Raw genomic sequence first — 24,525 nt, 5'->3', positions numbered from 1 at the left:
ACCATCATCACACTGTCAGGGAAGCTCGATAGGATTGGAACTCCCCTTCAGCTCATAACTACACTTTGCTTGATTCTACAGAATGTCTGGATCTGATTGAGTCCTTGCAGTGTTTTCCACTAGAGGACCAGTCAGTCAGTCTTTAACGGAGAGCTGCAGTTTTTGCGTATAGAGAGAACCTGTTCCAGGATGGACCAGACAGATCTTTTTCTGCTCAACTTCACTTTGAAACATGACGTATATTATTATAAATAAGCACAAAAACAATCCAGTTGCAGAGGTTCTGTTTTACCATTCATACTATACTGTTATTCAGAATAATAACTTTAAGAAACCAGGTTACAAATTATGTCCAATCATTGCATTTCCTCACTATTTCCTGTGATCTGTAAACAAACAGGCACGTGATCATGTATGTGTACTTATATAGTTTGAACATATGCACTGTGTTAATGTCATTCGAGCTCCTGTGATATCTAATTGCATATTCATAACAAGCCACCTAGTGTTTCGTGTACTCGGAAAGTCCAGGTTTCCTACCGGAACCTGAACTCAGCATCTTTGTACTGTCGCTTTATTGTCATATTTAAAGCCCGTGTTCCGAGTGAAAACCCGTAAACACCGATCAGCTGTGATTTCCGTGTGTCCTGTCCGCGCCGGGACTGCACCCGTTGAACACGTGGTTCCAGTTTGTGGCAGCTGTGAGTCAGACGCTGGGAGGAGCGGACTGACGTCACCTCGGTGTCGCTTTAAAACGGTCCCACCCTCCGGTCCGAACCACAAAACACCCGAAATCTGGAGCGACTCACGGAAAGCGGCGCCTCTGGTGAGACACGAGCCTCTACCATTATAATATATGTATATATAAGAGTTAAGACTGACCAAAATCTGTTTATTTGTTACTAAATAGTAATTTCATGTTTGTTCGCTGCGTCCTTTGTAGTTTTATATAATTTAACGTATATTGTATAACGTTGTATCATAAATGTGTCGAATGATGACACCGTGGTGTAACCTGTTGCTCTGGCTCCGCTCCCTCCGACTGCTACAGGGCAGAATAATGGCTCAGAAGAACTTTATGACGTTCCTGTCTTTGTGTTCTACTTGTGTTTGAAACGTGGAAACGGTTGAAAACGCGAGCTCTACTCATTATGACTGCGCGGTTGTAGGTTGTGATGGACGTTGTACAATTAGTAGTAATTCACCAGTTTGTTCCTTCTGTTATTTAGAGGAAATAAGGTCAAGTCACGTTTCACACACATCCTGTAACACTAATAATGCATTTATATGTAGTGTTTATGGCATCATTGTTAGACCTGGGTAAACGAGTGTCACTCCCTGCTCAACCAGGCTTCAGTTCAATACGATCCTCTACCTGAGCAGGTACAAGGTACCTTTGGTGAGTGTGTTGACACAGACAGTCAGCTCTCTGGTTCTGGGAGGAGACAGATAAAAAACGAACAGTTACATCATCCAGGCTGCAGACAGCAACCAGGCAGGAAGAGTGTGCGTGTGCGTGTGTGTGCATGCGCGCTTCAACAACTGCAGCTTGAATATTTCTTTTTTTTCTGTGATACTCGCTCACAGGACGGAACCACTGGAGTCTTCACAGGATTTACGTGAAGTCACACCTGGCTGTGTGGATTTGAGTTTCCCGACCCCAGACAAGACACTGTGTCTAAATCCTCTCACCTGCTGACTTCTTTGTTCATATTGTGACACACCATGTTGCACCTGAAGAAGTATTTCACCGAGGGGCTCATCCAGATTGCCATCCTGCTCAGTCTCTGTGGGGTGATAGTCGACGTGGGGCTCGGGCCCTACCTCCCTCTCTCCTGGGAGGACATGATCCTGGGTCCGACTTCAGCACTGACCCAGACCCAGTTCCACAACCTCCGCAATATAGAGGACGGCCATCGCCTGCACCCCAAGAGTGTGGACCTGGACACGTTCTTCACGGCTCGGAGGCTGCTGGGCTGGGTCCACTCTGCAGACAGACTACAGGTAGGAAAGCGCAGTTAGCTGAATTAGCTAATGACGCCATGTCTTTAGCTTCTAAATTGATTAGCAAACAGGTTGTTAAGCACTTTGGAGCATGTGAGTGACTCTTTTCTCCACAGGTTCCTCGTGCGGAGCTGGAGACATGGCTGGTCCAGAGGGAACCAGACCCCCTCCCCCTGGGACATCCAGATCAGCTGTCTCCACTGGGGAGAGGTCTTACTGGTGAGGAGAGAGACCACGATGGTTCTGCTGTGGAGCCCAGAACCGGAGCCGGAGCTGGACAGGAGGAGGAGGTACAGCGGTCCAGCCCTGGGGCGTTTCTCTGCGATGTTAATGTTCAAACCAACTAGACAAACAAATTGTCAGACAGCGTTCGAATTATTTTGATGATCACGCCTAAATGCAGCCGACTACTACAACTGAGAAGATAACAAATAAAACAAGCAGTTTAATTTAAAACCCCATTGACCAGAACATTTGAGAAATTAACAACCAAATAAAACGCCTCAAATAATAATAATCCTCATTCTTAGAATGGTTCCAGAGGTGTAAAGAGAAGTCCACAGACTCACATGGACGACTTATCACAGAATGTATTGAGCTACTGGATGCTTCTAGAAAGACTAAAGTCCAAAAGCTGAAGCACTTCTACTTTTTATCGGCTGTTTTGTGATTACACAGATGTTACCCGACACTTTCATTAAGTCGTGTATGGAATCACACAAGGTTTAATCATTTTGGGATTTGTTACCATCCGTCCATTTTCGGAGTCACGGGTTCACCAGCATCGCAACCCTTGAGCATAATGTGACATTATGAGTCATAGTTGAGTCACTGGAAAGTAAAGTAAAGCTCACGGTGCCGCATGAGCTCAGCAGCAGCATGAAGCAACACAGTCTGGAGAGTTGAAATGTGCAGAGAGGCTACACCTGCTAAACAAACACCCCACAGCGAGACGCTGCCTCCGTTCAACATCTGTGGAGAGAACAACTGGACATGGGTCCAGATGTGCATAAGCAAGGCAGCGTGATCCAATCGCAGCATTAACTGGTGCTGGATCTGAACATGTCCACTGTCGACTCCACCCACTGATGCTCTGTGAGCCTGTAGGCCAACGCTAGGCTTTATGTCCCCACTCCTGATGTGGGGTCAGACCTCCACTGTGGCAACAAAGACCAGCCTCAGGCCAGCAATAAGGAGGCGTGGCTCCAGTCTTGTGGTTGTGGAAGCCTCATACAGGCCGGTCAGGCTTGGACCCACAGATCCACAGACATGAGATAATACTGAGACTAATGAAGTATGGATCCCTAAAGACCCAGGAGTGTGTGGCTAAATATGACATAGCTGTTCACTTTATCCCATCACAGGCTTCAGCTCCAACATGAATGAGTAGTAAGACTTAGCAACAAGCAGACTGAGCCATATATAAATAGACACAGTCTGGGTCCGCACATGCAGACACACACTGTGTAACAGTCATGTGCAGCAGTGGATCAGGTTCCAGTGTTTGTGTCAACAACATCCTACACAACATCGTCCCGAGGACTGATTCCGGGCCAGAACTTAAACGTTCAGCTCGTCTTTATCTCTCTCATGTCCTTGTATATAAGCTAAACCCCAACAGGCAGGTTGTGACAGCGACTCCACCTTTTATGCATTCATTAAGTGGCTGCTCTCTCTAGAAACCTTCAAAATAACTTTCAGTCCAAGACTTGATCCAGTGAACTGTAGTTCCTGGATGTCGGACTCTGACAGACGACAACACGGAGCCTCTCGTGGCCTTGTGACTTACTGGCTTGTTTTGAAACCGGATCACTGCCCATCATGTCCGGACACACTCTCTCCCTCCCTCCGTTATGCAATGCCCGCTGTTTACTGCATCAGCCTCTGCCGTGCAGAGACATGTTAACCGGGAGAACCCAGCTGGTTTCCCGTGAAGTCACGTATACCGGAACACGCGGTCCAATCCAGTCAGTAACACAATGTTCGGTGTCTGTACTGAATCTAACCGTTGAACTCCTCCTGCTGCCTTTTTATGCAGCAGCTAAGCGATGCTGGCGCTACAAGGGCAGAACTGGAACCTCAGACGGGCAGGGACCCTGAGCTGTGGCCCACACTCCCCAGTGACGACCCCTCGGACCTGGAGATCCACTGGCAGGACGTCTTCTCCATCATGCAGCCTGAGGTGAGGTTTACGTTCAGCAACGGAACCACTGTGATACACTACGTGAAGAGCCTGAGAATCATCTGTTCTCTCACTCCAGGATAAAGACTTTGACATGTGGACGTCGCCCGACCACACTCCATGTTCACGTGCACGCTGGACCCCTGTAGATGTTGGGTCTGAAGCTCTGCTCCACCACTGCACCGACCTCGAGACGGAGGCTCCCCTGCAGCACGGTGCTTTAAATGGTACACGACTGGGTTCTAAGAACAACCAGAACACACAACAACTCACACCTGAATCTGATGACAGCAACTTGAAAAGTATAAAAACTAAGGTAGTTCTAGAGAGGGAAACACAATAAATAGACAGTGGAGCAGAACCAGGCTCAAAAAAACAACACAACATATATATTCAACTATAATTATATACCTATAATTGATTCCCCCTCTTCCTGTCTCTAGGGTTGTTGGGTTCTGGAAGGCAATCAGAACCCGAGCACGTTCTGCTCCCGCTGACCCCCAGTGCACAGCTGGATGACCAGAGCGCAGCCTTCCACGACTCCAGCGTCTTCACCTGTCACAGTCCTCCGCATCACATGGACCTATTGGCAGAAGAAACGGGACACGCGGACGACTCGGACGCCTTCAACATGAACCTGCTGGTTCCCGACCTGGCCGACAACATGGAAGACTGCCCTTCACACTTAGATGCCAACGCTCATTCATGGGACTCAACACCTTCTAGTTCTGCCAACTCTCAGGAGGGGAACGTGACCCAGGACTGCTTGGGTTCTCCTTCCAGAACCACTGCAGATGACAAGGAAGCGGACATTGAGGGTGAGGACGATCTGCAGAGTCCACTGAGTGGCCTGTTGGACGATATCGCCATGTTGGACGATGTTCGATTGTTGGACTTAGCTCTGGATGACGCCTTTAGTCCTGAGAACTGCTTGGACTGTGATATGGTCCAAACAGAACCAAAAACTGATAAACATTGCGTTTCTGGAGACGCAGGCAGAGAAGATCAAAGTCAAGCAGGAGTTCAGCGAGGTACCGATAACGGAGGACCTGGAGTAGTATCTGTTTAATGACCTTTTGAATCTTACTTGTCTTCTCTCTCTTTCCTTCTCAGAGGGCGAAGACGAGGCAGAAACCGACTCTGGTCTCTCTTTGGATTTCAGCCACAGCCCAGCTTCTCCGTGCGACTCTGAGGCCTCCTCTTATTCCTCGTCCTCATCCTCCCTGTCACCTGTGGAAAGTCTCTCATCCAAAGACAGTGACGACGATGCTGAGGAAGCGTTCGCTGATTCCGACATGGAAGTGGCAGTGAGCATTAAACAGGAGGAAGAGGAGGAGGAGGAGGAGGCACTGGGGGCGGTGGGAGGATGGAAAACTGACACTGTGAAGAAAGTGAAGTACGAGGATCACACGTTCTTCGAGGGCTTTCGTATTGACCACGATCACACGTACAACCAGCCTTGGTCGCAGGCCTCCCCTCCTCCGCTGGGCAAAATGCAGAGTCAGCACATCAGACCCAACCCCTCCTCCTACAGACGGCTCACCAAGGCGAGCGCGTGGGGCCGCGATGAACGGCGCGCGCAGACGCTGAAGATCCCTTTCTCCAGCGAGCTGATCGTGAACCTGCCGGTGGAGGAGTTCAACGACCTGCTGACGAATCGGCAGCTCAGCGAGGAGCAGGTTGCCCTCATCAAAGACATACGACGCCGCGGCAAGAACAAGATCGCCGCCCAGAACTGCAGGAAGAGGAAGCTGGACGTCCTGCTGGGACTGGAGGACGAAGTGTCCGCCCTGACCCGCCGCCGTTCGTGGCTCCTGCGCGAGAAACGAGAGGCGCTGAAGAAACTGCAGGAGGTGAAGCGTCAACTGGGCGCCTTGTACCAGGAAGTGTCTTCCAGGTTAAGAGATGAGCACCTGCTTCACTTCGGGCCCGGCGGCGGCGGCGTCAGCGTGGCCACAAACCGACGGCAGGCGCCGCTGTACAGGAGAAGGAAAACTGGCAAGAAGCAGGAGAAGGAGTGAGACGCTCGTCCTGACGAGAGGCTTTGCTCATTTAAAACACTAAGCGGCGCAGTGACGGTCGAAGGAACAGATAAAGAAGTGTGTTGGAGATAATCCTCAGCCACAGAATCATCCCTGGGAGAGATGGTTTAGGAGGATGCACAGCTGCAGGACAGGACCAGAATAACACGGACGACACAACTGAAGTCTTTGTTCTTGGAACTCTGGTTAAATGAAGCCTTTTTTTTTTTTTTTTTAAACTGGGAAACGACTTGATGACTCTATTTTCATGCCTCACTGGCAGCTGACGTCAGATGTCTCTGCGGGTCCAACCTCACTGCTACTTGCAGCTGTTTTACCTGATAAACATCGTGGCCATTGTGCGGCAGACTGGACTTTGGGCAGGTTGTCGGTCCTGGGTGTGTCGGTGAAGACCTGCCTTTTAAACACAGCGTGTTGCCTCTGCTATCTCCTGCTCCCTGTTGTATCAGCTGCCTTGTCTGGATCCTGCTGCCAGTCACACCACACTGATTTTGAAAACTGTAATTGGTTCTGCACAGCAGGGGTTCGGCGTGGCTGTTGGATTCGTGTTCATGTAGTAGCATTAAATAGGAAAAGGAAGCAAGCCAATCTGAAAGTTTGTGGGTTTAAGTAAAGACTTGCCTACAGCGTTTCCGTCATATTGAACCCTATGGATTAGGAATAGGATGTCCCATATATGCGAGTGAGGGCAGATGACTGACACTTTTGTCAGTAGTGTGTATTGCAGAGGTTTACAGGTGAGTCAGACGTGCAGAGGTTCAGATGGAAGAAATCAGGAATTTAAAGAATAGAAACAATGTTCATTAAATGTAGTGATTTAGTTTCTAAAACGGGTTTAGATGCAGCCATGCTTCTAGTTTGTGTGCGTCTGTGCCAGAAGCAGCTTTTTTAAAATATATATTTTAACAAGCTTTTATCAGCATTTCTCTTCCTTTGAGGAACCATGTGCTTGCTGGCATTCAAGAATTTGGGCTCTCATCTTCTGTAATATTTGAAAAGAAAACTAATAAAAATTTTCTTTGGATTCAGTTACAGTCCTTTTCATCTTTGTGATGAGCAACAATCCTGGATGTCAGAATCTACCGCATCAAATGGAAACTAAATGACAAAAGTACACTTTACAAAAACAAAAGACTTTATTGTTCAAAGTAGAAGTAGTAGTAGTTTAAATGTGACTGACATTTCAAGGAAAACCAATATTAACATGCAACAGGACGACACAAGCTAAAGCAATTCAAGAAAGAAGCAGACACAAGATAAAATTCTAAAGAGCAAACCCCGGTGCAGCTGATTCAATCCCAGAAGTTCAACAGAAAGTCAGTCAGTGAGCAGAACCGTTAAGTCATAATACTAAAATTGTAGTGGAACTATGTGAACTGGTTCCTCTACAATTGGTGGAACTGATTCAGCAAGCAGGGACTTTACCAGCTAACCCAGGTCTGCTAACAGAGGAAGCTACTATTCTAGCTTGAACACAGTTTACACATTAGCACTGCCGAGGTACGTTCAACACCATAACTGAGCATCAGGCTGCACACGTATATTCAGTTATTATTGTGCCGATTCTTACAGCTTTCTGCTTTTATATTTGTTGCAAATATTGTAAAAGAGTGCCGTTTGCAAGAAAGGAAAACTACGTACAATGTAGTCCATCATTGTGTCTTGAGTGTGACCCGGTCAGTGCATACTAAAAACAATACAGCCTATAAAACCTCTGCAAGTGTCAGTGGTAAAAACAACCAAGGTTAAGATACATTTAAAAACACAGTGGGGTTAATTCTGCTCCTTGTATACAGACAAGACTGTTGAGAGCTTGGAGCTGGTCCTCTGATTATCGCCGGGAAAAGGCTTCATTTGCAGGTGTCACTACGTCAACACAACTCTGCTAATGCCTGGACAAGTGTAACAGTAAATTACAGAGATTCCTGTGCAGCTGTGACTAACTAGCCAGATGCTCATTTGCGTGTACGCCGTCTGGGCACCCAGATTAACGAAGGAGGTCAGTGAAGTAGTGAAAACTACTGAAAACACTGTGTTTGAAAAGATATTTTATACCTCGGTGTCAGCAAAATGGGAAATAGCACCGAACTTAAGCTACATGCTGGATTCTGAAAGCTTAAATCTGAGCAGACAGTTTAACGTCAAACATTAAACAAGATCTGGAATGAAGCCCATTCTGATGACATTTCTCATTTGAGGGTTGCCATACTAGATGGTAGGACATCTGAAAGGCGATGCCGCGATTAGTCATGTACAATAACACATTCTCACCTCTGTTGATGTAGCATTTGTATTAAACCTGTGTGTTTAATAAGAACCACGGTGGCACAGAGAAAAAAAAACTATTATGAAAGAGATAAACACTTTCCAACCACTGTGTCATGACTCCATCAGCTCTTTCCCTTTAAAAGGTGTTCCCTCCTGTGCATCCTGACAAAGGGGGGGGTATCCTCCCTATGAAGCCACATGTCAGTGTCTTTAAATGATGGCCAGTGACTGGGAGGAGAGACACTCAGCTACCACTAGTTCTGGCTCATGTAACCAACATGCAGGAGACAAACGCTAAGTAATTTAAGTGTCATAAAATCAATATTCACGTTGTGATAACTAAGGAGGAATATTGGGAGTACAAAGGCACCAGCTCACATTGAATGACATGTTGTTGATGACAGAAATAAATGCAAATAAGAGGCACTGAGTGTCAACATACTATTAAAAACAAAAAGGAACTAAATACAAAGACATTCTCAGCGGAGACACAGGTGGGAGCATCTTTTGGGGAAAGGAAAGTGCAGCATCTCCTTCAAGGGCAGGAAAACAAACCTTGTTCCCCTCTGTCAGCTACACTGGCATCCAAGCAAACTGATGTTCTCCCACCAAAGCTGTTAGATGTAACCTGGACAACAGTTCACCAGCATGTGGTTGATTTCCTGCCCTACCTCCACACTTCCCTTCTCTTCACACCTCTGTCTGCTCCTCTACTCGTCTTTTTTCTCCTCCTCCTTCTTCTCCTCCTCCTCCGTGGGGTAGGAGTGCCAGGTCAGACGCTCCTCATAGAAAGAGATAACCACCTGTGGGCACTTGACGTTGGCCTCCTTGGCCGGGACGAGATCAGCTTCATCAGAGTTCTTCCTGTTAGAGTGAATTTAAGAAACATGCTCTTACAATAAAATGAACAAACAAATTCCACTTCTACTCTACTGGAACAATGAATATGTTAAGCTTAAGGGTGGGTGAGCTTTGGTTTATTTTATGGAAAAGACAGAACCACTGGAACCTGGATACTTTAAAGTGTCAGTCAGAACGTAGGTATTTATGGTAATTGTATTCCTCACCATTTCATGAGGAACATTAGCTCTCCACTTGAGTCTGTTGCTCCAATAATTCTCTCTGGTTGCAAACCTCTGCCGAAACCTCTGGCCTTCTCACCCTGGAGACAAGAAGTACATGATTGAATGCTCAACTGGTAAATGTTACTCAAGTTCTGATTCAGTATTTACGGGAACACATTTGCTGGTTAATGTTTATAATCAGCCGCAGAGGAGACCGTTTATCCCCCACCTGTACCTGCTGCAGCACATTAGATATTTTATTTATATTTTATTATTTTTACTTCTGTTTTTTTGTGGGGAGGAAATGTTCCTCCTTCATGTTAAAGACTTCCAGGAATTAGTTTGAACCTTTTCCTAAAAATCTAATAAAATGCACAAACTACTGTGCTACTACAAACCCGTATTATGCCAAGAAACACTTGTAAGTTAATAGCAGAGACAATTATTATTATACTTTTTTAACAGCCACTATTTGGAAACTGGGTCAGTTCTCATTACTTCAAGGAACTGCAGAAAAAAGAAAAAAAAAAAAATCTAGGCTCATTCATTTTTATTTACTAATATTGTATAAAAGACTATATTAATCTAAATAAGGTAAAATTTTCTCAATCCTTTTAAAATCTTCTGTATTTAACTATTAGCTATGCAAAAGCAGTTTAAACAAATTAACATACTGAGGATTTATGAAGCAGGATGAAATGGGAACTGTTATTTAACTGTGTTTGGACAAACAATAATTTTAGCACCGTTTTCCAACCGAAGCACGCTTTAAGCATTAAAGGACTGTTTTGTGTTGAATCTGGCCTCATGAACTATCATGTTAATGACTGAACTCAGACAGGGAAACCACTAGTTTTGTTTGGTCTGTAATTCATGTAAGAAAGCTGATGTGATGTTTGCAGTGATGGTGACATATGACTTATATTTATTTGTCTAACACATTCCCCATGCATGTACTTCTTGTTTGTTGGTGCTGTCTGGCTGACTGTTGGATGCATTCTTTAGTCTCTTATTTGCTTACTTCCTCTTTCTTCCGTTTGCTCCCACGTTCTTCCGACTCTCCTGAGGGCTCACTGGCAGTTTTCCTCTTGCCCTCCTTCTTTTTCTCCTCCTTGTCTTTGTGCTTCTGTATGTAGTCTGCAATAAGGTCAGGACAGTCCAGGTTCTCCTCCGGCTCCCAAGTGTTATCCTCACTGGACAGATTTGGGTGCAGACAAGACACAAATGAAACATGCAAGTTTACCCTCGGTGCTGTAGCTGACTGACAAAAACTGTACATTTTAAAACATAAGCCTAAAAGCACCTATTATATTTAATTCTACTCATGTTTGTAAATGTTACCAAGGTGGAGAAATAATAGTACTCACTCTGAAAACCCCTTCCATTTCAGCAGATACTCCACTTTTCCCTTCACCAGTCGTCGGTCTAGAACCTTCTCCACCACATACTCCTCCTCCTCCTCTTCTGCTGCTGCTGCCGGTGCCGTAGCCGGTGTTGCCGTCGCAGCCGCCGGTGACGCTGCAGCCGCCGGTTGCTGCTGCTCCTCCTCCTCCTCCGGCTTCTTGCCCTTCTTTCCTGCTACGGCTGCCAGCTTGACGTCTGGTGGGACCGCTTCTGGTGAAATGCAGAGACAGGTTAGACCTCCGCATCTGTGCAGCTGGTGCCTGGCGCTAAAGCTACAAGCACAACAACAGGCAGCTGTTTTACGTGACAACAACCCAAGTAAGCGTCAGATTATTAAGCACAGCACATGAGGGATGTCTCCAGGCTGCTAATGTCCTCTACTCTTGTTATAGTTTACCAACAGACTTCATGTTTCCCACTTTCACAAATACTCTTCTGCACTTGTTTTGTTTTTTGATCACTTTGTTGCGATATAAAACCAACAACAGGTAATAAAAACTTAAAAAAATGGTAAAACTGTAACAAATTAATACACTAGTAAACAATAAAACTACAAAAAAACTATATGAAATAAATTAATATGACGTGCAAATTCTCATGTGGCCAGAGACAGTAGAAGGCGATGCATGTTAAAAGTGGGACTGTCCGCTGCCATTCATGAACTTGATCATGATTTAACGTTAGACATTCATGCTTCACGTGTACAAGGCGAATCAAACCGAGTGAAGACACTTCCGGCGCCGTTCACCTGAGAAAAACGCGGCATGACACGATGTCGCCTGTTGGACGAGCCGAACTGACCCCAGTTTAAACCAACAGTGACACGCGGTGGAGGAACGTGCTCGCTCAGCCGTTACCTGATCCAGAGGAGCCGATGCAAGAAACTTTACATCCGTGACGAGAAATCAAAAGTCCGATTTATTGTCTGTTACGTAAATGTTCCGTGATTCCCCATTCGCCACGTTTCCCCCACAACATCCACCACTCCAGGACTCTAACCCAACATGGGTCCTAAACCTAAACTCGGTCACGGAGGGACATCTGTGATTCGCTAAACTGCTGCAGAAAGTTCGCTCCCCCCGATGCGGTCAAATCGTGTGACAGTCCTGTTAAACCCGGACCAAATGACCCGTCCGGGGCCTGACCCCTGCAGCCGGGGAGCAACATGGCTGGTGCGGCTAACACGAGCCTTACCTTCACGAAAAGCTCCTGCGCGTTTTGGTTTACGGTAGGCCCTAGTGGACGCGCTGTGATTTCACCTTCTGCTGCGCACGAGGCCAAGCAAAGTCACGCTGGCTGCAACGCAAACCCACGCACGGACTCGGCGGCGAGCTCCGGTCACTTTCCCTCAGTTTGGTTTGACGCTAAACCACATAATAGCCTCAGCGTCGCTAACAACCGCCGTCAATCCCGTTCTGCCCGCCAACAGCACTACCGGAAGTTGCGTCACAAACGAGGAATTGTGGGAGATGACGTCTTTGATAATTCTTTAAAAAATCTCAAAAAACACCTATGGCAGAATTCAAAACACGGTGTCTGGTGAACACCAGCACTGTTCATTGTCTGCTAACACAACAAAGTAGTGAAGCATGAAGTAATAACGTAGTACAATGAGTTACTCATCAACCTGTGTGTTCTGCTAAGGTGAAATATAAGAGATTTTCCCAGGAATACTGAAACATTTTCATTTCCATTCATTATTCCATTGGTCATTCTTACCCTCACACAGCTTGTGCTGTAGTAATAGGTTTTCTCATCCTTTTATTTAGTGATCAGGATCGTGGTGTTGAATGTGTGGGTAATTACATGAGAGTAGAGCAGAATATCTCTGCTGTCTGTTATATTTACATGAAAAATGATGAATGAAGTCTTTATTTTATTGTAAATGAAAGCCTTTCACTTTGCTTCTTTTGTAAAGGTAACTGGAATATATGTACACAATTAACGTCCATCCATCCATCCATTTTCATCCGCTTATCCGGGGCCGGGTCGCGGGGGCAGCAGTCTAAGCAGAGAGTTCCAGACTTCCCTCTCCCCGGACACTTCCTCCAGCTCTTCCGGTGGGACCCCAAGACGTTCCCAGGCCAGCCGAGAGACGTAGCCTCTCCAGCGAGTCCTAGGTCTTCCTCGGGGCCTCCTACCGCTGGGACATGCCTGGAACACCTCCCCAGGGAGGCCAGTTGGAGCGCTTTCCAACACTCCCTCCAGGTACCCCAAGAAGGCCGGGTACTCCACACTGCCATTCGGCCCGTAAGCACAAATGACGGTGAGTGACCTATCCCCCACCCGAAGGCGCAGGGAAGCGACCCTCTCGTCCACCGGGGAAAACTCCAACACATGGCGACTAAGCTGGGGAGCTATGAGCAAGCCCACACCAGCCCGCCGCCTCTCACCGCAGGCAACTCCAGAGTAGAAAAGGGTCCAGCCCCTCTCAAGGAGTTGGGTTCCAGAGCCCAGGCTGTGTGTGGAGGTGAGCCCGACTATTTCTAGCCGGTACCGCTCGACCTCCTCCACAAGCTCAGGCTCCTTTCCCCCCCAGTGACGTGACATTCCATGTCCCAATAACCAGATTGGTTATCCAGGGATTGGGGCGCCCAGGCTCCCGCCTTCGACTGCCGCCCAATCCACTCTGCACCGGCCCCCTACGGTTCCTCCCACGGATGGTGGGTCCACTTGAGGACGGCCCCACGTCGCTCTTTCGAGCTGTGCCCGGCCGGGCCCCATGGGACCAGGCGCTCGCATGCGAGCCCCAACCCCGGGCCTGGCTCCAGGGTGGGGCCCCGGCTGCGCCATACCGGGCGACGTCTCTGGCCTTGGTGGTTTGTCTTTCATAGGGGGGTTGTGAACCGCTCTTAGTCTGGCCCGTCGCCCAGGACCTGTTTGCCTTGGGAGACCCTACCAGGGGCATTTAGCCCCCGACAACATAGCTCCCGGGGTCATTCGGGCACACAAACTCCTCCACCACGGTAAGGCGGCGGTTCAGGGAGGAGATTTAACGTTGTAATTTTTAAATTTGTGTGTGTAAATATATCGGCATCATGTTCTTGGTAAATCTTATTCCAACAGTGCAGAAAATTTATGTGAAAGGTCATCAATGAAAGTCAAATTTTATTCAACAAAGATTAAGAGCGGGTCGTTAAAAATGAGGAAACGTTGTAGTGTCCAACACTAAAGCCATTAAACTTTGTATCTAGCTTAAATCAGACTGATTTTTATAAATCTCAAAGGTGTCAATTATCCTTTGTTAAAATGATAAAAGTCAAAATATGTAAATTCTAGAAATGATAAATTCCAGAAGCAGGAAAACTTAACTAAATCCAGATTCCAAAAAAATATTAAATTCCCCAAAAGGTGGAAAATAAACTCAGTTACAAGCAGTAATCCTCAAAATAATTTCCATCATTATTGTCATATCTTTTACCCAGTCATAATCTCAATACAAATGAGCACACATTGCTCCCCGTTAGACCCTCACTTTCCCTAGGTCAGGTCACTCCAGGTCACTGTTTGCTAAGACGCTGCACTCCCAGCCTCCTGCTTTATCTGGGTCCGTAAAACACTCTGCAGTTATTCTTAACAGGGTCTCCTCCTTACACATGTGACACAATAAGTGCTGGTAGGTGCTATATTATTCCATACCCTCCTTAAATCTCAGAAGTGATGATTTTATGGACTTTCATTATTACAGAACAATGTTCTTTGGATGCTACGTGTGGTCACCATACAAATGTTTGGGCAAACCTTTACCTTGCAATATCCGATCAACCCATGGTGGAATTACCCATCACCTTAGAGTGCATGTGTGTATATATAGGATACATTTTTAATTTTACTTAAATTGTAAATAATTTTGGCTCTGCTCTTGTTTTGTGCCGCTGCTGCAACATTGAAATTTCCCCATTGTGGGACGAATAAAGGTGTCTCCTATCTTTTCTTATTTTATCTTTAAATAATGTGTGTATGGTCACAACTGATTTTCTGAAACAATAAACCTCTCCTTTAAAAGTTTAGATGTTATTTATATAAACCTTACAAATAAGGAAAGAGGATGTGTTTGTTCTCCTCTGTCAGCATTTGTGGAGGTCCTGTATATTTTGCAGTAATTTTAGTAATTGTTGCTCATTTTCAATTTGACATAATGTGTTTCATCTAATTTGTTATTCAGTAGATTGAACTCGCTGACGTTCCCTGTCTTTCTTTATGTAACACTGCCCTCTGCTGTTGACTTATAACAGGTTCAAAACACACCACAATCCACACCATAATAAAACTGTCGTTTCTTATACAGTTACTGTCCACTTTATTAGGTGCACCTGTACAGACTAATCCAAGCCAATACATTAGGATTTTAAACAGAATCTGACAAAAACTGTCTGAAAGCTAACTATACAGATATTTAACAATTATAAGATTTGACATATATATAAACATTAAACATTCAAGCTCTGAGTACAAAATCAATAGAAGCTGGGATCTACCACTCCAGGCTGGACCTCAGATGCAGAGACATCCCTGAAACAACCCAGCACATAACAGCGGAATACAAGATGCTAGCAGGCAGGGCACACATGGAACCACCATCACCAAGTGGGAGGCATAGTGACCAGGAACATCTGTGCTGAGTACAGGTTGGAAGCCACAAAGTCCAAATGGTGGTTGAGAATGACAGAGACTTCCAGATACAGACTGAAAAAAGGTAGCGGCCAACCAACCCAACATAGTGGTGGACAAACAAGAGAAGAGGGCTGTAGTGATAAATGTAGCAATCACAGGTGACAGCAACATCAGTAAGAAGGAGCACGAGAAGGTTGAGACGAACCAAGGGCTGAAAGAAGAGATGAGAAGATGTGGACGGTGAGGCCACAAGTGGTACCCGTGGTGATGGGAACACTGGGAACACTGGGGGCTGTAACTCCCAAACTGGGAGAGAGGCTCCAGCAGATCCCAGGAACAACATCTGAGATCTCTGTCCAGAAGAGTGCAGACCTAAGAACAGCTAAGATGCTAAGCTAAACAAGCTAAGATATTGTGTAGACCCTCAAGCTCCCAGGCCTCTGGTGGAGGAGCCGAGCTTGTTGGAGTAAAAGAAGGGGAGAGTGGTGGATTTTCTTTTACATTAATATTATTATCACATTATTATTATTAATATAGTTATAACTTACATATTCCCATATTACATACATAATATAATGGACTGCAGTTTGAATGCATGCCACTGTGGCCTAATTAAAAAGCATTTGGAATTGTCGCCTTTCTGAAAGCTTCAATTTGTAAACTGAGAAAAAAATGGTGGCAGAATATTGCAGTGTTAATTTTCAGATTTATATTATATTGTGCAGGTGTTTAGTTATAAAACAATTATTTAGTTTTAGTTTGTTGTAGGTAGGCTTGGTGCCTCATGGCTGTAGTGCTGCTCAGAACCACCAGGTGGCACTTGGGGGTTCGTCTCATTCCTGTAACATCACAGTGTTACTTACCTAAATGTAAACTGATTAGTGCTACATTCCGTCACTGTTGCCGCCAGCATTACGGTATTTTACTACTATTGTCATTAATTACAGTGTTACTATGGTAATATAACTTGTAATGCCCGTAAACAGCCGTGTTAGTCAGTAGAACACGCTGGCTGCAGAATGAACGTGTGGGAAGCTCAGCTCTGAACTAATAAAGTCAGCGACAATGGTGAACACTAAATCTCTGCAGGAAGCATCGGATATTACGGCCTGGTGTTATGTAACACGATCAGTAGGGAACAGGAGCAATAAAAGCAGCGTTAACACTGTAATATAACACCGTGTGTGGAAATGCACCACTTCTGTTTGATTTCAAACACAGTATTACTCTGAAAATGATGATGTGTCTCTGAGTGCGGAGGATATCAGATAGATTTATTTTCCAGAACAGACATGAGTTGACGCATTGTTTTGTCTGAGTTACAAAACAGCAGAACATATGTAATAAACAACAAATTCGACCAATATAAGGGAATTTCGTTTCTTCAGTAACGACATAAAAATCTGCCTGAAATTGGTAAAACATTTAATTTTTATTTAAAAACGAAAACTTTGTTTATGGCAATATGATTAATAAAGTGTTCTTTTATTTTATTTTATGTTCGAGAAAATCAACATTAGTTTACATCTATATTTTACAGCTTATTAAAATCAAACCGAATATAATATAATATAATATAATATAATATAATATAATATAATATAATATAATATAATATAATATAATATAATATAATATAATATAATATAATATAATATAATATAATATATAAATGTGTTAAACATTAATTTGTTGTGTGGATAATATATATTATTGTTTTGTTAAATACAATTTAAATACACACACACACACACACACACACACACACACACACACACACACACACACACACACACTATACACTAATATATATATATATATATATATATCATATATATATATATATATAGATATTATATATAGATATATATATATATATATATATATATATATCTATACTATATATATATTATATATATATATATATATATAGATATACATTAGAAACATGTGTTGTACAGAGCTACACTCCAATAACTTCATTACTTAACTAACTTAAACTTAAATAAAGGAACAATAAACAATACAACAAAACATCAAAAACATACTTGTTTATACAAATCATAGATTAGATAATAAAAAAGAAATAAATATAAAATCACAAATGAGCAAAACTATTAATAACAACATGTAAAATATTGGTTATAAAATCGCAGCGAATTTGAAATAATTAAACATTTTATTTTGTTACGTTTTGGTGCTCACATACATTTTTGATGCAACGTACTTGTAAAACTATATTAACTACAAAAAACGTATAAAGAATTACATTGATGATCACTTTTCTTTGCCTTATCTAACCACGAAAAAACAAATCAACTATAAATCAAGAGTAGATCGCGTGATGCCATGTTTGAGCAGCAGAGGGCGCAGTGCTGCTGAACTCAACACCCAAGGCAGCGGTTTGATGTTTTACTGATGCTCTGGTGCAGAAGCAGCAGTTGGAGGTGTTTAGCTGCAGCGTAAATAAACGGAGGTTCTAATGTGTTTCAGGTGTTGAATGGTAGCAGGTTAGGTTTCTCTACGAAACGGTAATTTAAAATTGCAATGTTCTTCAGGTGCTTCCAAGCATTAGTAATTAGCTTAACTACTTTAACTCAGTCAGCAGAACAGAAGTCCACATGGAGCATGAACCACCTGTCATTGCTTTAGTGACCAGAATGACCAAAAATCATGACCCTCCACCATCAGAGACGACTCCTGCAGACACTGGGACACAGCAGCTCTATTTTCAGATTTCTAAGAAATCTGTGCATTAGTAACAACAAATAAAGCCATGTTAAAGCCTTATGTCCTTACTTTACGACGTGTGCCGATAACGCAAACGTATGACCAACGCTTGTAATTAATTGACATAAATTCAATTTCACAACGTTTATTCATACAGCACTGATCCCAGAGCTCTTTACAACATATAGGACGGATGCCTAACGGCTCCCAGCATCACTTACACACTTACAGTAGTGTGTGTGTGATCAATATTAAAGATCCGTACGATCATTTAAATATCGCATGCACCATCAGCCCACCACAGCACAAAGATGATAGGACATCGACCTGTGTAATGATGTGGACTATGTGAAGTGACTCACTATTTTTAAACCCACTCAGTGGAACAACTTGAACCTTGATCCTGCAGCTGTACACATCTACAGGGCGTAACTGAGACACAATGTGTGTCCATCAAACCTGCTCCTCAGCAAAGCAGCAGAGAAATGACTGATTTTATATCTACTCAGTCCCAAAAATATGTAAATGTATAAGACATCATTACTGCTGATCCAAACACAAGGACAGGAGAACATCACGTGTTAAGTAACGGTGGTGCAACATGAGCAACAACACAACAATAACAAAGGAAACGAAAAGTGGCTCCTGGGAAGAGGTGCAAACCATCCCCTGAACTGTAGGCTTCTCATGGACGCCCCCTGCTGATGAAGACAAGACAGGACTGAGACAGTTCTGTCCCAACGCTGCATCCGTTAGAGACAAGTTCCCCTGACTCATAAAGACAAAAGGTGGAACTGAACCAAACCCACAAAGAATGAACAAACACAACAAAGGGCAAATATTGTATTCTGTAATACTGTAAATGACTGATTTATCTCCTGGAACTACTCCTGTTGCTGATGTTGCGCTCTCCATGTGCTCTCCATGTGCTCAGAGTGATGTGTTGCAGTCAATGAATGAGCTTGTGAACATATGCATTGGTTCTGAAAACTGGCTGCAGCAGAAAAAATAAGATTTTCCAGGGCCTGATCAGTTACTGCTCAGTATGAGATGGAGGCGAAGAACCTCCACTAACTCCCCAAACAACTCAACCACAGACGTTAAAGACGCCACCATGACCGACAGCCCAGCTCCAGCTGACCTCTATTACCTGTGGATAAATTCCACTAAAAAGCTCGAGTACATCAAATGTTTCATCCTTTTCATCTACCTCTGGCTCTCGAAAATCGATCCCTATGTAAATAAATAAAATATTGCTTTTGCTACAGCAGAATAAAGGAAGGAATGTATGAAGAAGATCAAAAAGAAAACACGGAGGGAGATGAGAAGGGAGCCGAGAGGCGCCTCATTTTTCCTGGCGGCCCCACGTTGACCTGACAGTGGACGGACGGAGATAAGGGAAGAGAGACACACGCAGGTAGTTATTGATCGTCGCTCCTTCTTGCCGGTTCTCAGCGTAATGACGACACCGAGCAGAGGACGGGAGCGAGGGAGCCAGGAGCCGTGTCAATCTGGATCGCGTTGCTATGACAACGCGAGTCAGGTGTTTAGCCGTGGGCAGAGGCTCGGTGTGTTTATTGGTGTTCGTGTTACACAAGCCTGAACGTCTGCCTCTGATCTGCAGAGTCTCCGTTTTCTGCCTTTCATGTTAGTCTGACGGACCTGAGCCTTTTCTGGCAGCAGATGGGGCAGTGTTTTGTGTGAATAACATACAAAAAGATAAGTAAAAGACCATAGAGGAAATGATCCAGTGGGTCGAGGTCCTACAAGTGCTTCTCAGACATGTGCTAAACAGGGCTCCATGTCAGCGAGACCTCCTGCTGTGCCTGCGCTGTAATAAACGTCCTATAAGGCTGCTACTTGGACAAAGTGGATAAAGTGTAGAAGGAGCTGGATTCCAGGGCTTCAGGCAAATGTGATATGACGTGTTTGGGTGAAGCTGTGATGTTTTGCTTCCATTAGCATTCGTCCCTTCACGCTCTCTGTGCAGAAGCTGCTCTTTGTGTAGCTGCTCACGCTGTGCAGCGAGCCCCAGGGCGTGTGTGCGTGCGTGATGGAGTAGAGGAGGGGAGCCATTGCCCTGCTGCTGAACCCGCTCCATTTCTGCTCTCCTCCTCCATCTTACTCTCGTGTCTGATATATGCTACAGAGGCCACAGCCCCGAAACATCCAAACGAAGTAAAGAAATGTTTGCTATAATAAGATATGAGATGTTCTGCTGTGTGTGTGTGTGTGTGTGTGTGTGTGTGTGTGTGTGCCTCCTTCTCCCATAACAATGTGAAGGTGTCTTCATACATTTATAAATGTTAACATCTGTGCCCATAACTGTGGCTCAGTGTCATAAAACAACTGTCTGAGCTGATCTCAGAGCAGTTTGTCCTTTAACTAACACATTTAATGATTTAATTATCCAACTGATGGCTGGTGGATAATTCCATACAGTTATTAATAAGGTGCTGTACTTAAATCTTCATATTACGTCTGAGGGGGTTGTGAATCTTTTGTAGGATTCTAATGTGGATTTGACCTGGATTCGTTTGTGTTTGTCGTTTAGTTGGTTGGTACATGACGGTGGGGAGTGAGGGCAGCTGCCATGCTCTCTTCACATCCACCTCTGGGCTTTAGACGCTATTCTCTCAGTCAAGTCATCTAATGTGATTTTGACCAAACCAGTCACGTCTTAGTTCAGAAATGTCAAGTCAACATTTATTGTGTTCTAGAATAAAAGACGTTGTCGATTTCTATTTGGTCATAAATAACAAATATTAACACTTTGACCTGCTGGTGGTACCGGCTGCAGTCAGAGGCCCACTAGGATCTCTGTGAGTTACCCACTGGGCACCATAAATGTTTGAACAACATATCACGACAATCCATCTATAGTTGGCTACGCAATAAAAGAAGAAGAAGAAGAAGAAGAAGAAGAAGAAGAAAGAAGAAGAAGAAAAAGAAGAGAAAGAAGAGAAAGAGGAGAAAGAGGAAGAAGAAGAAGACATCTAGTTTTCAGACGTCTTCCTCTATTCTCTGACCTGGATTTGAACCCTAAAACCTCTGCTGAAGCAAATAGCAAATGGGACAATAGAAGCGAGTTAGTCAGCACATTTTTAGAAAGCGAGGAAAGGTTGTAGAGGAAGGTGACCTCTGTTTGCCCTCGCACTGAACCTCCTCTGACCCCGATGGACAGGAAGTGAGTTCAAAGGGTTCATGCTCTACTGTCATATGAAGTCAGAAAATACTATATAAAAGGCTGAACAAATCCCAGTTTAAAAGGTTTTTTCATTCATAAAGCAATAAATGAATTGGTGCTAACACTAAGCAACACTGGAGGCAGAACAGTTGGACTCTGCTTTGGTTCAAACCACAGAAGCAGCAGAAAATCCACCGCAATAAACAAAAATGTCTTTACAAATTATTAATACACCTAATTTTAACATTGTAATTAAAAATGTGGTTGATGAAAAACACACATTACAAACTGAGACCTTTAAACCACAAAGACTAAAAAGACAACCAATAACTAATATCTAACAGACATCATGGAAGCTGATGATTTTAGAGCTTTGTTTTATTTGACTTCATTATCAACCAAATGTAATTCACCTCATTGGAGGGTTGAGCTTATAGAGTAAAATACATCCAGACAACAATCTTTTAAATTGTATTCCTGCTTTAACAATAGTAGCAAAAGCTATAAACACAAATAACAATTTCTGTTTACAGAGTAAAATAATGTGTTAACCTACAATAATAATTGGTGTTTGTTTTAGTGCAGGAAATGTAATGGTGCTTTTTATAAACTTTAATTTAATGTATTCAAATTAAATTCTAATTTTCCTTTGTAAATGTTGATAAAGAAACAAAAACTCCTCATATGTTACGTGTGTTTCATTTGAAGTTGTCTCATCAACGCCGTGTAAAGCAGCTGAATCACTGTGGGACGCTCAGCAGTCGTGACCCTTCTCTGAACCTGCGTATCACAGCCGACCCCTGGCTGAACCTGGCTGGGGTCAAAGGTCAGAGATGAAGGCCAGGTCACAGTGCCTGGGCAGAGGTGTAGAGTTAAAGGCCAGGTCGTTGTCTGTGAGGACGGAGCCGCCTGCTGGACGAAGCGAGTCACGGCCACTGGTGAATCAGCCAATTCACCTCCTGCTTGGGATGGTGTTATTTGCTTCCTGTTAAAATGACTGGAACGCAGATAATGATGTAGAATAGAAAAAGAACATTTTATACCCTTTCATCCCATTACACAGCGTTAGCACATTTAATTTAGCAAGAAGAAGCAAAAACAAAGTGTTTCAGGGTGATGTGATGAAGTCAACTGCAGAAATGTATATATTTGGATATATGCAAATATACATGTACAGTACAGTATATATGTATTTATATACACACATGTACATGTGTTTGCAAAGTACAGATAAAAACTCCATATAATAAATATTATCTTGCTTAATAATATAATAATTAATCTCTTGACCAGATTGACCAGATATAACATAAAAAACAGAAATATTTGATATTAGATTTTATCAAAGATATAAATAAGCTACAATATAAAAAATAATATGTTATTAATTTATTTAATGTAATAGTTTGACATAAGATTTTTATATTCAAATATGAAGGTGTTATAATGTACAGAATATAATGAATGGCTGTTGCTCGTTGTACAGTGTATTATAGATCATGATCTAAAAACTAAACAGAACAATCACTCTCTAATAAACAAAACTCTTTTTTTTAATTTGAATTAATTCAAGGTTCACACAGCTTAATAAAAATTGTTTTTGTGTTGAGTTTTTTTTTTAAGTAAAGGTAAAATAAATAAAATGTGTTGCCTACAACATGCAAACTTTATTTAAAGAATTAAAATAATTTATAGTTTTTCAAGATTGGAACGAATATTGAAATCAGTTCTCAAGACTGATAATAATGTTAAGAAATAAGCATGTTTCATTTGTTTATGAGATCCCTGTTAACGTGTTATTAATTTGCATTTTAACAGCATAAGAAATAATTGCAAACATAAATGCGACTCAATGTGGGAAATAGTCACTTCCTTCCAATTCACTGCCACAATTTAAACTGTAAATAAAATTTATCAAACACAAAAAAAGTGTTTGTAACATTAACATAAATTTCAAAAATAAAATATTAATCAATACAATAAAATATTGAAAAGAAAACTACACACGCACGTATACTTCTATTTTTGTGAGGACAGTTTTCCCCTGAACCTTACATGTCACAGCTAAAGTCTAACCCTTACGTCTAATCTACTACTAACCAACCACCATATTCACTGAAATAATAATCACACACATAATAATTACACTTTTGCAAAATGAAAAGTGTATCACATATATATCACATATCAGAACTATGTTTACAGATGTTAAACGTGAACGTGTTGGATCTTGAGGCCTCAACCTCGTCTTCAAAATTGACCAGTCACTGACCCGAACAGAGCTTTGACCACTGAGTGACTCTTGCCTCCGTTGTCATGGTGATGCAGCAACCCCAGACTGACCCCTGCACTGGTCACTGCGGTCACCAACTGACCGTATGGCAGGGTCTGTGTGTGTCTCTGATGTTCACTGAATGACCAGGATACACGGCGTGTGTGTGTGTGTGTGTGTGTATGTGTGTGTGTGTGTGTGTGTGTCCAGACGGGGTAACATGGCGGCAGTTCAGAAACTCAGACAGTGAATGAAGCTTCCACTGCTGTGGCTAAACTGTTGAACACGACTAATCCGACCAGAGAAGGTTTAACATGACTTTCAGAGCTAACTAGAACTGTACTAGTACTAGCTAAATACTAGCACTAGTGTATTAACAGTTAGTGCTGCAGTGACATAACAGGATGTCCACCAACCTCATGAACAGTTCTGGTTTAGTTATTATGTTTAATTATTGGTCACACTGTGACTTCTCACATTTTAAATGTTTGAAGACAAAGAATAACAAATTCCAAAATTATAAAACAATTAAATGATGGTGAATAAATGACCTGACACAAACACACTGGAGGAAGGAAGAGAGGAAGAAAGGCTCAGTCAGAGAAAGTGAGACAGATGAGAAGTCAGCAGGTCAGAGGTCAAAATCTGTGTGTGTGAGATCTAAAACCTTTGACCTCTGGACTTTCCTCTCCAACAGAGACAGTGGCTAAATACAAATTGAGACTATCTGGACTAAACAACTTGTTGTACAGTGTTTC

At 43.2% G+C, this 24,525-nt stretch overlaps 2 protein-coding genes across 3 annotated transcripts in view; one reads left to right on the top strand and one right to left on the bottom strand.

Annotated features, from left to right (window-relative positions):
• Positions 1-701: 701 nt before the first annotated feature.
• On the top strand, positions 702-7,256 carry nfe2l1a (nfe2 like bZIP transcription factor 1a). 2 transcript variants are annotated; one of them, XM_029159261.3, is made up of 7 exons: positions 702-826; positions 1,588-2,004; positions 2,121-2,294; positions 4,046-4,186; positions 4,266-4,413; positions 4,630-5,217; positions 5,300-7,256. In XM_029159261.3, the coding sequence occupies exons 2-7, from the start codon at positions 1,726-1,728 to the stop codon at positions 6,205-6,207; spliced, it is 2,238 nt and encodes a 745-aa protein (XP_029015094.1). In that variant the 5' UTR covers positions 702-826; positions 1,588-1,725; the 3' UTR covers positions 6,208-7,256. The 2 variants fall into 2 exon arrangements, with proteins under 2 accessions (XP_029015094.1, XP_029015093.1); XM_029159260.3 differs by having other exon boundaries at positions 4,043-4,186.
• An 86-nt stretch (positions 7,257-7,342) lies between these two features.
• Positions 7,343-24,525, bottom strand: part of cbx1a (chromobox homolog 1a (HP1 beta homolog Drosophila)) — a 25,220-nt gene continuing 8,037 nt past the window's right edge. The window contains exons 3-6 of the mRNA XM_029159813.3: positions 10,928-11,174; positions 10,582-10,753; positions 9,564-9,658; positions 7,343-9,360 (exon numbers count right to left, since the gene is read on the bottom strand). Coding sequence (XP_029015646.1) covers positions 9,207-9,360; positions 9,564-9,658; positions 10,582-10,753; positions 10,928-11,174 — 668 coding nt within the window. The 3' untranslated portion in view covers positions 7,343-9,206. The remainder of the gene's footprint in view (positions 9,361-9,563; positions 9,659-10,581; positions 10,754-10,927; positions 11,175-24,525) is intronic.

This window comes from Betta splendens, chromosome 8 (assembly GCF_900634795.4).
Source record: "Betta splendens chromosome 8, fBetSpl5.4, whole genome shotgun sequence".
Taxonomy (NCBI): Eukaryota; Metazoa; Chordata; class Actinopteri; order Anabantiformes; family Osphronemidae; genus Betta; species Betta splendens.
The sequence above is the reverse complement of the archived record's forward strand: the minus strand, read 5'-3'. Positions and strand labels throughout refer to the sequence as shown.

What these genes read in the sequence shown, in the direction of transcription:
- nfe2l1a (XM_029159260.3), top strand. Translation starts at nt 1,726, where the DNA reads ATGTTGCACCTGAAGAAGTATTTCACCGAGGGGCTCATCCAGATTGCC. An exon ending in TCTCCATCATGCAGCCTGAG is followed by an intron (nt 4,187 to 4,265) that starts GTGAGGTTTACG and finishes CTCTCACTCCAG; the next exon opens with GATAAAGACTTTGACATGTG. An exon ending in GCAGCACGGTGCTTTAAATG is followed by an intron (nt 4,414 to 4,629) that starts GTACACGACTGG and finishes TCCTGTCTCTAG; the next exon opens with GGTTGTTGGGTTCTGGAAGG.